Below are 16,448 nucleotides of genomic sequence, written 5' to 3'. Positions count from 1 at the left end.
TTAAGGAACTCGACGATTCCCTTGGATGACTCGGCGAGTCGATGAGTTAAGCAAGGAACATGATAAGTTGCTGATTGCACTCGTTGAGTCAAGGTCAATATGGACTGTTGACCTTGACTACAGACCTAGACTTTGACCAGGTTTGACTCAGAGGAGCCTTAGGGGCTGAGTTAAGATTATTTATTTGTTGGTTATAGGCAGTTTTGGAGGAGCAGCGTAGGTCATCCCTAAATTTACTTGTCGGTTCAGCTTTGTGAGGTGAGTTTTCTCACCATACCAATGGGTCTAAGGCACCAAGGTCGACCCATTCTATGTTAATTGGTTTACTTGCTATGCAGAGGTACGATATGTATGTATGCATGATATGTGGTAGAGATAGCCTTTGTGGATAATGGTAGAGATAGCCTTATGGCTAAAGGTAGAGACAGCCTTTATGGCTGATGGAAGAGATAGCATTGTGGCTAACGGTAGAGATAGCTTCATAGCTAATTGACGTGTGATAGTGGTAGAGATAACTTTATAGCTAATGTGATATGTGGTTTGTGTGGGGTATGCTCTGGGGGACTCACTAAGCTTTCATCTTACCGTCTGTGGATTTGTTTCAGGTACATCGGAGCCCAAGGGCAAAGGCAATGCATGTTGATGCGGTGTGCACTCTATCTCTCTTTTCTGATATGGTTTGGGGGAACACTCTAATGTTTTGAAAATAATAATGTTGAAATGTTGGTTGTTTTGAAACAATTATTGGGATTTTCATGTTTTATGAAATATGCTTAACTAATTAAAAATGAAAATTTCTTTGTAAACTTTGGGTCGTTACACCTTGTCTTGCAATGGTGCCAATTTTGCTTACCATGGGGTTCATTATATAGTGTGTCACATGTACATGACTTTTCATTTCCTCCATGATCCATGGGTTTTAACCTCCATTGAGTATCCATGGAGCACCCAATGGGTCCTAGCCCAATCTAGTGAATCATGGACCATAAGCCCACTATATAAGAATGAATTATTTACAAATCAATCCCCATATATTCAATTAGTCTTTTTTTGATCACAAAATTAATTTCAAATTAATTCTTAATCAATACTAATTAAATAATATGATTTCATATTAATATATTATAACTTGTTTTAACAAATCGTAAGTTTCCTTTTTTCATTTTCTCTATCCAACAGTTGAGATGTCGATGCAACCCAAATGGACCATGCCAAGTCGGGTCAAGTACTTACTAAATATAGTTATGGACTTAGACACCTTATCCAACAAAATCATGATTTCCAGTTCCACCATTGCTTGAAGAAGCGAACATTCTTTCACCTTGATCAACATTTGGAAGATCATCTTCAGATAGAAAAGGAAAAACATTTCCAGAAGAACGAGGAAGACTATTGTTGTCTGAACTTGACATCTATAAAGGGAGAATAGAGAATTCAAGTTAGTTGATTTTAATCCTTAATTATTAACCCAAGAATTTAAATTAATTCTAGGATCCATATTTTTTATTCGAGTTCTGAAGAGGGATGTCGTAATCAAATTCAAATCTATTTTAAGTAGGTAACGCATTTACCAATTTCAATCTTATGAAACTCCTAGATCTTTTGAGATTTATTGAACTATTCAATGACATGTTTAATCTTGATTATGATCTCACATTGTGACTGGGATGCTGAGGATCACAAATGAGATGTGAATAACCATGCAAATTAGCTTGGTACTCTCGATGTAATTTATCATCTGAAATTAACGTGTCGGTTAACCACACGCACTCCATTAATTTAAAGATAATTTACAAGACACCCATTGCCAACAATATTAGTCCATATTAGTGTGTTGGTTCACCACACACGCTCCACTAACGACCAATAAGGTGCAATGTGCAATTTCATGGTTAATATCAAATTCACATTTTTCCTAAAGTAACTAAGAATGAGATTTTAGAAATGGTTTAGTTACTTTATCTTTATACATTTAATGAGGATTAATTGTCCTTTCGAACCCATTCGGGTAACGACCCTGAACCATACAAGAGAGCAGTGGGTAAGAATGAATACCCAATGACGATCATTTTACAGGTCGCTTCCTTAAACTCCTCTTATAGTATGACTTCGTGAATGAGGCGTTCTAGCGGTTCGACTGACTTTTCTTATACATATATTATATATTATTCTCTTAATTATATATATATATATATATATATATATATATATATATATATATATATATATATATATATTATAAGGCGAATTTTAAACATTTTTAAATTCCAAGGGTTTAATCTTTTAATAAATTAAACTTTTAATTTAATTAAATTTAAACCATATTTGGATTTATTAATTATCCTTTAATTAATCATTTAATTAAATTATCAACAAAATCCATAAGAATGTAATTTAGGGTTTACATTTTAAATTTCAAAAATTAAACACTTTAGTTTAAATCTCAAACAACCCTAACACTAATTATTAAGTCCAATTAATAATCAAATTAACTGTTTTGTAACCAACTATGGATATATTAATTATCATTTAATTAAACAATTAATTAAATTATTAATCGTATACATAAGGATAATTATAATCAAATAAAATCAACATTTTCCAATTCATAGTTATCTCCTAACATTTAGGTCTTATTTAATTATCTAATATTACCAAAAATTAGATTATGGCAGATTTAATAAAAGATAATTACCAAATATTAACCAAATAAATCAAGTTAGGCAAGAAAATCCGAAATCAGGATCTGACACACAAACACGTCATGTTGCAGTCCAACATGTCGTGTTCGAAGAACAGAATGATGATTATGTTTTCTTGTCATTGTTCAAGTTCATATTAGTATCAATTCAATAGAAAACTAAACCTAGGCTCTGATACCACTAATGTGTTTTGAGCATAACATAATATCCTATGTGTGCATGCAACCCTAATGAAGATCTATGTTCTCCCTAATTGAACATACAATATGAACAACCAAGTGTAAACTCTACATCTCTAAGGAATAATCGAAAATCGCATAAGAAGGATTATGATACATACCTTTAAGATTGTTATTGTAAACAATCTTGAATCCTTGCTTGAAAGACATTTGGTAGCAAGCGCCACAAGTGTCACCCCTTTAATGGTTCACAAACAAACCTAGCAACCAAGGAAAACTATAAAGAGAGAGAGAGAGAGAGAGAGAGAGAGAGGCGACGCCTAAATTTCACCCAAGGCACTTAGAAAGAAGTCATGGCCGAAATTCTAACCCAAGGATGGTTTATATAGGTGTTAGGAAGGTATTGGATTAGGCAGGTATCTCCAAGATAAACCTAATCCTTTTACTTCCTCCCTAAGGCATCCAACGTACCCTTAGAGCCCAAGGAAACCCTAGAGACACTATATGTTTCATCCCCCCTCTTTAGGTAGGTTCTAGAATCTCAACTATTGAACATTGTCACCTTTTAGTCCTTGCACATTTAATTAATTCCTTTAACCCCAAAATTAATTCCAAATTAATTTATGATCAAATATTAATTAAACAATATGATTTCTAATTAATATATTATTTCCATAATACATTAACAAATCATTTATTTTGATTTATAATTAATTTATTAACCAAGTAATAAATTAATAAATCATTCTTCTCTCTTTAAAAGCTATCATATTCAATTGCTAGGTTTTGAAGGCAACCCAAAAGGACTGTGCTACTAATAATTCAAGTATATACCAATTATAGTTATGAGCTTAGACACCTAATCTAACAGGATTATGGAGGAAAAATGATCCTCATAATATGAGGCATGGAGGTTCACGGCTTGAGATTGGCTACATGAAGATTTTGTCCGGAACTGAGCTCATGTAACACCCATAGATTCGGGCTAGTCAATTTAGAGGCAATATGCATCAAAAAAGAGTTTTTTTTATAGAAGATTATTTAAAGTAAATAATCTTAACCAAGCTATAGTATATGTCACAAGGATTCTGTCCATATAAAGAAAGCTGAAATCCGACTTATAACAAAGAAGTTATGACCCGTCGAAGTTTTACGACAAAACCGGCACGACGCTACGTAACATAAAAAGTGAATTTTTGATAAACTACTTTTTATATATCTTAACTAAATTCGTAGTATACGTTAAACCGAGAGCATGCATAAAAAGAACGTCCAAATATGACTTCGTTTGAGGAAGTTATGATTTTTCTAAGATTTAACATAGCAGTGTGCAACTCGAAAATCGAATTTTAGATCGATCGATTTTTAGCCGACACATTCTAAACGAGAATCAAATATCTCGTTAATAGGAGCTCAACAATATAAAGATAGACGAAAACGGACGTCGGATGAAAAAGTTATGAATTTTTAACAAACTTTAAGTGTCTAAGCCGGTTAAAATATAACTTTAAATATAAAGTCAAAATTAGCCGACGAAGTCTAAACGAAAGTTGTAGATCAAGTCGCTACCTACGCGTGGATATAAAGAACATCAAAAATGGAGATTGTATGCGAAAGTTATGGAATCTAGAAGATAATTAATTTTTAGGTTTAACCTCGGAGTGCCACGTGGCACCATCTCAGCCCTACCTTTCCCCCCATGGCTTCGCACACGATGCTGACACTTGGCACGGTTATGCCCAGCATACCTGTTTATTACGCCCCGCATACTCACGATTTCCAGCCTATAAATAGAGGCGCAGATCACCACATTTCTCACACCAATCTTATCCCACTCTCTCTCAAACACCCCCGTAGCCCCTTTTCATTCCCTAATACTTCCTATGTGTTAGAGTCGAGTCTCGGAGCGCCAGAAGGCTCCAAGAAGAAGAGCTTTTGGCTTAGTAGTTCTACCCGCACAGGACCCGACTCCTCGCAAAACCCCCTTGTAAGTGAGTTATGCTTACCCTACTTTAAGTATAACTTATGTTTAAGTTCATTATCGTTATTATGAACCTATAAGCAAGATTTATCAATGATTTAAAGTCATTATACTAAGTAATCTACTTACGAGAGAGGTGTCTAGAATAGTTATGTTGGCTTGGTTGTTGGATTTCAGAAAAGCTATATGCCGAAATGGTCATGCCTCCCAACTGTCCTGGCTGACTGATCCTTACTTGATAGATCATGAAAATAGACTTTGATTTAATGATGAATCTAGACTAATAATTAGTTTCAATAAATATTAGACCAAAATCTAGTAATAATGATATCAGGTTTCGTCGAAGGAAAAGAAAATTAGTAGTAGCGAAGCGCTGCTCGAATTATGAGTCATCATTTTAACAAGTGAGTGCATAGTTACTTTCATATTACACATAGATATGAAGTATTAATACATGATATATATGCTTATTATATGTGTTCCTGATATCTATGCTAGATTAACAATTTATACATGATTTACGTGATTTAAACTATATGTGTATTTTTATACCTATAAATATATTGGGTAAAGATGGGTAGATGAATGATGAGAGATGAAAGATGTATAGATGATGAGAGGTAAAAGATGATGAGAATCCTTGACTTTAACGATGATGTTATCTAGCAGAGTATATGTGACAACCAAAAAGTATTCTAGATAGTCCAGTGGAACACTAGCAGGCTCGCAACCTGTAGGTGTTTGTGAATGATGTGTTCACCAGATGTACTCTAAAAACCTTGGTAGCTATGGACTTAGTGTCTTACAAATGGAAGTTGACAACTATGGATTTAGTGCCCTATAGATGAACATTGGCAGCTATGGACTTAGTACCTAATAGATAACATCGACAGTTATGGACTTAATTAGATAAACCATGGAAACGATGGACTTCTTACCTATTCCTTAGGACAATCCTTAGGAATGAATGAATGAAGAATATATGATTCTTAGGTTAGATCCTTAAGAATAAAGAAGATAATGGGGATGGGAAGTTGGGTTAATTGTTTGATGATTAAACATAATAATTATATTATTGTGGATTGAAAACTCTATATACTCACCAGGTTTCCCAACTTGACCCACTCAGTTTATTTGTATCACAGGTGTCGATACGAAGTTACATTACGCTGAGAGATTAACGGATATGTAAATCATTTGTGTAAATGAATGTAAGGTCTGTTTATTCTAATGTTTTTGTATTGACGATGACATCCCAATGTTTTAATATAAACAAAATACATTTATTCGGAAATGCTTTGATGATACCTTTATCATGTTTTCTGGGAACAAAATTCGCAATATTATTATTTAAAATGGATACTTTGATTTTTAAATAAGCATAAATAAAAATTTTAAAATAACTGTGAATTTGGGGATGTCACAACTCATGACGTGAGTAACAAGAGCTCACGACGTGAGGAGCGATGCAACCCAAGCCCATGATCTTTTAGGGTTTCCTTCGTATTTAAGCATCTCTAACCTCATTTTAGGGTTTCTTATCAACCCCAAACCCTCTTTCACCTCATAAAAATCCTAGTGCCCATCCTTTCTTGATCTTTGGTGATTTTGGAGCTTTTCTTGGTTTGGAAAAAGGAGGACAGAATAAGAAGGAGAAGGTGATATTGTGTTGTGGCTTGCAAGGAATCATCATCAACATCACCTTACATTGTTTCTGGACCATTGTAAGCGATAAAGCTCCTACCTTTATGGTTATATAAGGCTAGATCTAAGTTTTGTCCTACTTTTCTTCTTGATTAAGCATGTTGAGTGAATAGAAACCATAGATTTGGTAACTTTATGAGTTATGAGGGCCTTAGGGATGTCTTGGAATTTAGATCAAGAAAATGGTTGAGTTTTTGGAGCATTTTATGAAAGTTGGATGTCTTTTCTTTAACTTTGGACCAAAATGACATTTAGACATATGTTGGACATATATGTCTTAAAGCATCGGTTTTCTAGTGTCTTAAGAGGTTATAATACCTTATGGAAAGTTAGAGTTCAAGGCTTAATGGATTAAGGACTTAAAAGTTGGATTTTTAGCCTCAGGCTGTTCTCACGACATGAGACACAAGGTCTAACGACATGAGGATAGTTTGGTCCCGTTTCTGATGAGCTTGTTGAGGCTCACGACGTAAGGATAGGTTGTTCACATCGTGAGGTCAGCTTAGGTGTTATTCCTTGACTGAGTTGGCTAGGTTGAGTTGGGATGAGTTGGGATCTGATCGAGTGAGCTCTTACGACGTGACCAAGGACTAGTCACGACGTGAGATGTGATTTTGGGCTTTTTGGCCTTGTTGGGCCCTAGTTTTTTGTCAGTGGGCCTTCTTGTGCTTGGGCCCATTTGGAGCTTTGGGTGTCTTTAGAAAGTTAGGACCAAAAATGTGAAATTGTATGCTAATCCATTAATTGGGTGTTATTTGATGATTTTAGCGCGGGGATTTTTTCGGATCAACAGTTCGAGCTTTTATCTGAGATATTCAGTAGCGTGAGGTGAGTTCTCCTTCACTGTATCCATGGGTCGAAGGCACCAATGTCAGGCCACTAGTTATGATGTAACGTGATGATTGTCTTTGTGATAATTTTCATTTATGCCTGTATTTGCTTGATGACTTTGTGATTCTTGTTACGATATTATGTGGTAGTAGTAGGGATGAAATAGACCCGATATCCGATTGAAACAGACCGAAGGGGATTGCAAGCACCTGGATATGTTTGACAATATCCGTTTGAAATAGACCGAAGGGGATTGCGAGCACCCATATATGCTTGACAATATCCGGTAGAAATAGACTGAAGGGGATTACAAGCACCCATATATGCTTGATAATATCCGTTTGAAATAGACTGAAGGGGTAGGCAAACACCCATATATGCTTAGTTGTATGTTTGTTTAGTATGTGGTATTTTGGGGGAACTCACTAAGCTTTGTACTTACGGTTTATTGTTTATGGTTTCAGGTACTTTCGATACAAAAGAGAAGGGTCTGATGTGACTGCACTGCATCTATCCATGTTTCCGCAACTTTATGATTTTGGGATTAAACTTTGATAACTGTTTTTACATTAATATACCTTTGAATGATTGGTAATACTAAATGGTGTTTTAACGGTTGAATTAAAAATGACCTTACAATTTTTGGGATGTTACAATGCTCCACTAACAACTCACAAAGAAATGATGTGCTTTTTCATGGATTATCATACAATTTCACATTTTTCCTAAAGTAACTAGAGTGAGATTTTAAAAGAATGTTCTAGTAGATTACACTTTTAATCTTTTATGTCATCGCAAACCCATTCGGCTAACGACCCTCTACCTCACAAAAGAGCGGTGGGTGAAAAGAACATCCATTCAACGGTCATTTTAAAGGTCGTTTCCTTATCCCCCTCTTATAGCAGGCTTCATGAATGAGGTCTACTATTGCTTCGACTGACTTTTAGCTATACATACAGTATTAAACGTTTTATATATGTATATCGTGTATTTTAAAAGTTTTTAAAACACAAGGTTTAAATATTAATTATCTAAATTAATCATATAATTAATTAATCAATTTAAACCTATCATGGATTTATAATTATCTTTTAATTAATCTTATAACTAAATTTATTATTAAATCCATAAGGATAATTCAATTTAATTAATCTTATAATTAAATATTATCTATCCAAGATTATCTCCTAATATTTAGGATTTTATTTTAATTATCTAAGACATGGAACAATCGGATTTTGACAAAATTCAAATAAGATAGTCATAAATATAACCACACAAGCCAAATTAGGCAGAAAATCCTGAATTTTCATTTTGAGCTGGTCTCACGTCGTGACAAGCAGTGTGTCACGACGTGACCAACAAAATTTTTCCAAAAATCGATTGTGTTCAGGTCATCTCATGTACACTCAATGTTAGACACACTGAGGCTCTAATACCACTGATGGGTTTTATAGGTTACAAAACTATGTGCTTGCGAAATTTCACTTAACACTTAAGGATACATGTAACCTAAATAATCTATGTCTTAACACTTTGAATGCAACATACAATGAACAACAAAACTAGATGAACCCTAATATACTCAAAATATAAGAATTAGGGTTACATACATTTGACTTATTGTAGTAAACAAATCACTTGAATCCCCGATAGTTGTTGGTCTTGGAAAGCTTAGCACCAAAATGATGATGCCTCTAATGAATCACACCTAAACCCTAGAGCTAGAAGACAAGATTGGAGAGAAGAGGAGAACAAGAGAAATTTAGATTTTTCTAGGTGTAGAAATGCACGAAAATAGTGGACCTAAGGGTCCTATTTATAGGTGCCAAGAAACCTTATAAACTCTAAATTTGAACATATAATAATAATATGTCAAATCAGACAATTATCTAATTTCTCAATTATCATTTGGAGGCTTCTAGAAACCCTAATAGGGTCTTCAAAGCCATCCATATGATGGAGGTTTCTAAATCCTCTCATTTGTTTCATTATTGAATAATTACAACTCAGTCATTGCACCTTTAATTAACAAATCAACTATCTATTTTCAATTAATATATTATTCATATAATTTATTAAAAAATCACTTATTATAATATATTAATTACATAATAAACTAATAAAGTTATCCTCTTTCTCTTTCTCTCTCTCTCTCTCTCTACAAATGTCATTCTAATCAAGTTCTAGTTATAGAGGCAACCTAAAAAGAATTTTGCTTCTAATTAGAAGAATATATCAATTTAGTTATGAGCTTAGACACTTTAATCCAACTGGAAATGACTTCACCAAGCCCCACAAGCTTACTTCTTCACCAAACTTCTCTCAAAAGGCCAAGAACCACTTAAGGATGCACAAGGGGGATATGGATGAGAGAGAAAACCCTGTATGTTATGTTCCATAAATAGGGGCCAAAAACTGAGAAGCGGTGCGCCACACATCTTAACTAGTTGTGTTGCGTCCTACATGGTGCGCCACACATCTTAACTAGTTGTGTTGCGTCCTACATGGCACCTCATGCTGCAACCAACAAAATTTGTGACAAGAGTTTTTCCCAAAAACCTTTATTCTTATTTGTTTTAGATTCCTAACTAAACATGAACGAAAACCAGTGGTACACTGCTATAAACTTTGACCGATAATATTTTATTGTTCATGTTGCTTCAATATATTTATTCCATTACATGAGTTTGAATTTGCTTTTCTAATTTTCTAATTTGTAGAGTGTATGATTTATTGATAGTTAGAATAGTGTTTATATCTTATAGTTTCAACACCCGTATGCAATTTATCCAAATGTCAAAGACAAACTCTCTAATTATTTTGTAATCACTCACAGATTGCTTCTTTACGCCTCCTCATGTTGATGGTGTAAGGTGTTAAATGTCTTAAAATTATTGATCCAAATTTTGTGAATTTGAACATAGGAATTGCCGAATTGGCATGTTGGCATCCTTTATGTGATACCCAATTAATCTCTATGGTCTTGAACCTATCAATACTCAATACTAATATAAATAGTTGGGATATTTTTCGATCTAAAAATAAAATGTGAAACTTTAATAATAATGTAAAGATCAAGTAAATGAAGTTAAATCCTCTTTAATAAATAAAGATTTTTTTTTTGCTACATGTCAATCTCTAATGAGTTTTGACACTTGTTATTTTGTGTTATTTTTGAATAAATATTTTTTCCATTTGCATTTTCTCATTTTTTTATCCTTCTTAATTAACACATCATATTTACACTTTAATTAATAATTGCCTTAATTGAAAATCATCAATAAATTACAATATTACAACTCATATAGTATTTAATATATTTCCTTTTAAATTTCAAATTTAAACAAATTTTTATTTAAACCTTCATATTCTTTTTTTTGTTTTGTTTTATCCGACCCGTATAATATACGAGTCTCACAACTAATAGAATTATCAAATGTAACGATGTCATAAAAAAAATCTAAAATGGAAAATTAAAATAAATCATATTTAAAAAATCTAAAACATTAAAATAAATCTATTAGATTTGTGAATTTAGATAAATTTAAAAAATAAATAAATAAATAAAAAGAACACAGTTATTTTGGTTTTGCCATCAATTAAACTCGTTAATTTAGATTTGTGAATTTTATACGAAAATTAATTTGTAAAAAAAATAAAAAATCCATTGCTTTAAAAGGCAAACACAGTTTCTGGAGACATCCAGAGGGAGAAAGAACGATAGTTGCTTCAGGATAAATCTTAAAACCCACACGCTCAACAATAATCCTGATCATCCACTCGGAGCAAATTTTACTGAAAGTTTGTGTTTGATCGTAGGAATTGCTGTCAAAGCTTATCAAAAACCGTTTGCATCGAAGCTGCAGAAAGAATCGGTAGGAGTTGCTGTCAAAGTTTATCAAAAACCGCGTAATTGTACGATGGAAGGTTATTTACCGGTGAAGTTGAAGAGGAAAGATCTAGATGAAGTTAACGACGACTTCTGCGACTTCTCCCTTTCTTCTCCGGCTAGGAAAATCCGCCGTCTGGTGCGTACACACATACATACATACATACATACACATATACTTAAATTTCTGTTCTGTGATGCTTTACGATATGAAAAAATTGTTTATTTGTTACTTGTAAGTAGCATTCGTCTCCACAATCTAGATAATCTAGGGTTTAGGGTTCGGTTGATAGCTGTCGTTCAAATTTCTCTTGAATATTCCGTCTGATTAAAGCTGGATTTTCTTTGCGAAACCTAGATTTTTTTTATTAGCAAATAGCAATTCCGTGTGGTTTTTGTTAGTAACTTTTTGCTCGCTTTGATTCGCGAAAATTAGTTCCGATTAATGAAGGATTTTAATTGTGTTCAGGATGCTGATTTGCCTCCAATAATTGAGGAAGAAGAGATGGGGAATCCAGTGGTGTTTGAACAATCGGTTCCCTCTCAAGCTACATCCATGGAACAAGTAATGACAAGTAGCCCGGTAGCCATTAATGAGCTGAATGGTAGTCTTCCTGAGAATGAAGAGAGGGCTATTGTTCTATACGACCCCATGAACAACATTCCTTCATTCCAATCTCGTTCACCTTTCTCCATTTCAGTTAATTCTGACTTCCTTTCAGGGTACAAAAGTAAGTTCTTCGCTCCATATATAATCAAATCTTCAGATGTTGACAAAACAGAGAAACATGAAGGTGGCTCCGAGCCAAGTAAAGGTAGCCTAGCGGTGGTTCCATGGGTGGCACCGCCTTCACACCACCGTGGAAACCCAGAAGTGGAGTTCCCTGAAGCATCTGAGATGATGGATGCAGATGATATGGAAGCCATAACCATGGATATCGAAGATGCCAACTCACAACAAATTCCAAGAAACGAAATGAATCAGTGGCAACAACATTGTATGATTCCAGAAGCACCCATGAATTTGTCTACACCAATTTCTTGGTCAGGTACTACGGGTGTTTAGCAGTTGAAGTTAGGTTTTTAGTTGTTAATGTAGTTTGATTCATGAAGGGTTGGAACTGGTTTATTGGGTAGAACCCTGGGTAGGTGTGGAAAGGGTAAATATGGTATTATTGTAGAAGGAATGTTATATTGGAAGAGGTCTTGTATTTGGATCTGATTCAAGAATCGAAATGAACATTCCAGTTTTTGAATATTGTATGTCACATTTTGTAGAATCCAAAATTGAAAATCAAAATGCAAGGTTGATTTTAGCCTTTTCTGTATGTATTAAGTCATTTACAAAACGTGTTTTACCTTAGATTATCAAATACTCGGGTTGATAAAGTCAAATATGTTCAAAGATGACATCTATATGACAAAACGTGTTTTACCTTAGTTCGGCGACTTAACATTTTCTTAGAACTAACATACATGATAAAGTGTGGGTTTTGTGGTTTATTAACACCATATAAAGGCGGATGGTTTAGAGAATGTGAAGAGACATTAAAAAATAAATAACAAAATCCAAGTGGAAGATATTTGTTTGATAAAGCATATGTAAGAGTACGTCACTATACGGTATGGTCACATCCGTTAAAAGGCCTATGTCAGAGGCAAAAATGAAGAAAATGGTATTGGAAAAAAGATGGATGGTGTTCCTCCATAAAAACGTTGTTGAAAGGCCAAGAAAGAAGAAAAATAGAAGAAGAAAATGGTATTGGAAAAAAGATGGATGGTGTTCCTCCATAAAAACGTTGTTGAAAGGCCAAGAAAGAAGAAAAATAGAAGAAGGAAGAGAAAAGACAGCGTCTTACCATAACACCTAAGGGGTAGTGTTCATCGCGTTATAACAGCGTTTTGGGCTACCACATTAGCCATAACGCCCTGTTATGGACTCATACCGAGTAGCTTAAGTATGTGGATGATTTCGAGCAAGTTTGTAGAACAATGTATAATGTACAAATATAGATAGACTAGATACAAAATATACATACTAATATGCCCAGATAGGTTGAGCAGGAGGCCATCGGGCAACCAAACTTGAATTGGAACTTCGAGAACAAAGGATATACTGATATAGTAAGCCCTTGATAAAGATGTTTGGGTATGATATCGAGAGAGGACATGGTGAATATGAATGTGTCACGGTGTGTCAATCTTTATGTGTATTGGAGGTTATGTAGATGACATTGAAGTTGTTGTGGTATACAAAAGTGGTAGAAGTACTAACAACATTGGCAACCTCGTGATATTCAGCATCATCACTCATCACCGGAACAAGAAACTATGTGTTGATGTTTGGAGGACCAAGAGGCGAGTTTATTGCCCAAGAAAAAGCAATAACCCAAAGTTGTGCAAACATATAGATTAAGGAAGTGGTGTATGGTTCTCGAGATGTATCGAAGGATGTGCTCCAATTTATTGAAGTGTGGTTCTTAAGGGTCATGCATATATAGACATATATAATGTACGAAATATATGATGTATAAAATATGCAATTTATTGAAGCGTGGTTTCGAAGACCTTTTGGGGCGCTGCCCCAAACCCTACGGGGGCACTGCCCCTCGACCCCGCCCGCTGACGGGTTAACGGAACCTCCATCAGGGGCTCTGTCATTTGGACTCCGCTAGGGGTGCTACCTGTAGGACCCCGCAAGGGGGCGCAAACTTTTCTGTCATACCGGCTTATAATTCGATCTTATATATGCATGCGCTCTGCATTCATTGAACATATAATATAACATACAAATAATAAGTCTCATTAGCTCACATTTTAGTTCGAATTACATAAAATGTCCGGTGACATTAAATCACCAACAATAAAGACATATCTAAGAAAAGAAGGAATCAAAGGAGAATTGGTTACATTTATGACACCACGGAATTAACGTATTTTCCTGTAGTGATTCTCATTCCAATAATAAATGGGACAATATACAAATATGGGATAATAAATTGATACAATATACAAATACGGGTTAGGCCTCACTACATAATTCCATAAAATAGGCCAAGTATTCAAATCTAAATAATGTCTTTTGTGGTTAGGCTATTTAGTACTCTCAACGGAGGGTTTCGTTGTCCACTCGAGACCCAACCAATAACATTAACACCACCATGATGTTTAGTGGGGGCTAGCGGTTCTAAATGGTCATGCTCATTTGTGGTGGGAGGATGATGGACAATGTCTAATTAATTTCTTTCTTTCTATCTCTCTTTGACTCTCTCTACCTCTTTTTACATTGTAAATGATTAAAAAATATATATTTTTATTTAAATAAAAAAAGAATATAATGATGTGGAGTGGTAGGTATAACAACATTTAGGGGTTGTATGTAGTAATGAGGTGACAGTGATATAACACGCACCATATTTGTGGTTATTGATGGATATTGGTTGTCTGTGGTGATGAGGTGACAGTGATGTGGCACCCACCATATTTGTGGTTAGTGATGGATTTTCTTGATAACTTTTATATAAGTCAATGAATTAACGAGTGGCCTGATTTTTTTATAGGTACGGTGATTTAGTACGTATATAAAAGCTTTCTAGGTAGGACAAATGAAAAGTAAGTTTTTGTCTCATAATATTTAAACGTCTGTATTATACGTCTAAAATACATATTGAAAACATACTATTTAAACCCATTAGAAAGTTATTCGTGTGCTTTGAGTGGAACATTTTTGTAGTTAAAATAATTTTAACGAACACAAAAATTGATGACTTAGATACGACAAATAAAGAATATGCTATCATCTTTGACTTTAACCTTTATTATATAGATCATCATAACATTAAGATAAATAGTAAATGTATTACCCGTCATTTTTCTTGCTATAAATCAATTTTGAAGTAAATGGTTAACTTTCTATGTAAGATTAAAGAGGCATTACAATTGTAAATTTAGAAAAGAGGAGTTAAATTGTACATAATGTAGTGAAAATTTCATCATCGTTTGATATATTGTATCTAACCAAGATAAACAATAACAATATGCTAGTGTTTGGATGAGCAATTATTAAAAAACCATACATTTTTCTTGAGATATACATACACATAAAAATATAAAATTGTAGGGTACATTGCTTCTATCTTGTGTGAAGAAATCAAGTGCAACAAATTGGTCTCTATGTTATGAAGCATAGACAAATTTATATTATTTAATAAAAACATTATTCTTCCAGCAATCTCAAATTGACCCATATCGTACTGCCCCACTATTAACAGTGGACTGCTACATATAGGGTTTGCTACATGATACGTATGGGTCCAACGTGTATAGGGAGCTAAATCCACAATGAAATTACTTTATACCTCCTAAGTGCCTCGTGACTGAGATGATGGGCACAAAGAATCCAATCCACATTGAAATTAAAACTTTCAGTGAAAATCTATAATTGTTATCAAAACTCGAACCTTTAACTTTTTTGCAAGTATAACTATGGTACACCCTCTAGATGCTTTCATGTGCAAACATTTATTTCTCCAAAGCATCTATAATAACCTAAAATATGAGCTTTTTCAAACCAAAATGGTCTAAAATATCAAAAAATATATTGGAGGAACTTTTTCATGGCGTTTGTAAATTTACAAGCTCCTATCGAGTTTTTTCAATGGTCGTGGTAAATTCCATTTGTTTTTAACGAATTGTAAATAGACAACTTATACAAACAACATATAAATAAACAAGGAGTTTGAAAAACCTCTACTATTATGTAGGGGTGAAAATTCTTATGACTTGTTATGGTTTTTTTTTATTATTATCATTTTTTTCATAACATTGCTCCAATTTTTTCATGGGTTATAATTAACTTCTTCATTGCAACTACTATTAATGAAATTGTCGCATTAACCCATTAAGATTCTTGATATGAAAGATGAAAATGACCTTGTTTGCTTTAGTTATTCATGCATGTTTGTCCCACCACTTTGTTCTCATATTCAACTTTCATGCATTGGGGACATTATAATTACCATTTCCTATATTTATTATAACATCAATTGGTGGGGTCCATGGATGACGTAGACACTTTTTAAACATAAATGGTGCATTTCATACTCCATCAAATCCCCAAAAAGAGAAGAAAAGTTAATCATACATATAAAGATCAACCA

The 16,448-nt window shown here is 33.9% G+C and overlaps 1 protein-coding gene across 1 annotated transcript; it reads left to right on the top strand.

Annotated features, from left to right (window-relative positions):
- Positions 1-11,084: 11,084 nt before the first annotated feature.
- On the top strand, positions 11,085-12,617 carry LOC145063570 (DBH-like monooxygenase). Its single transcript, XM_079011168.1, has 2 exons — positions 11,085-11,428; positions 11,759-12,617. Exons 1-2 carry the CDS (start codon positions 11,321-11,323, stop codon positions 12,353-12,355), a joined length of 705 nt encoding a protein of 234 aa, XP_078867294.1. The 5' UTR covers positions 11,085-11,320; the 3' UTR covers positions 12,356-12,617.
- The last annotated feature ends 3,831 nt before the right edge of the window (positions 12,618-16,448 follow it).

The sequence above is a fragment of the Lactuca serriola genome, chromosome 7, assembly GCF_051521515.1.
Source record: "Lactuca serriola cultivar US96UC23 chromosome 7, Lser_US96UC23_V15, whole genome shotgun sequence".
NCBI classification, from domain to species: Eukaryota; Viridiplantae; Streptophyta; class Magnoliopsida; order Asterales; family Asteraceae; genus Lactuca; species Lactuca serriola.
This window is presented reverse-complemented; position numbering and strand designations above follow the sequence as displayed.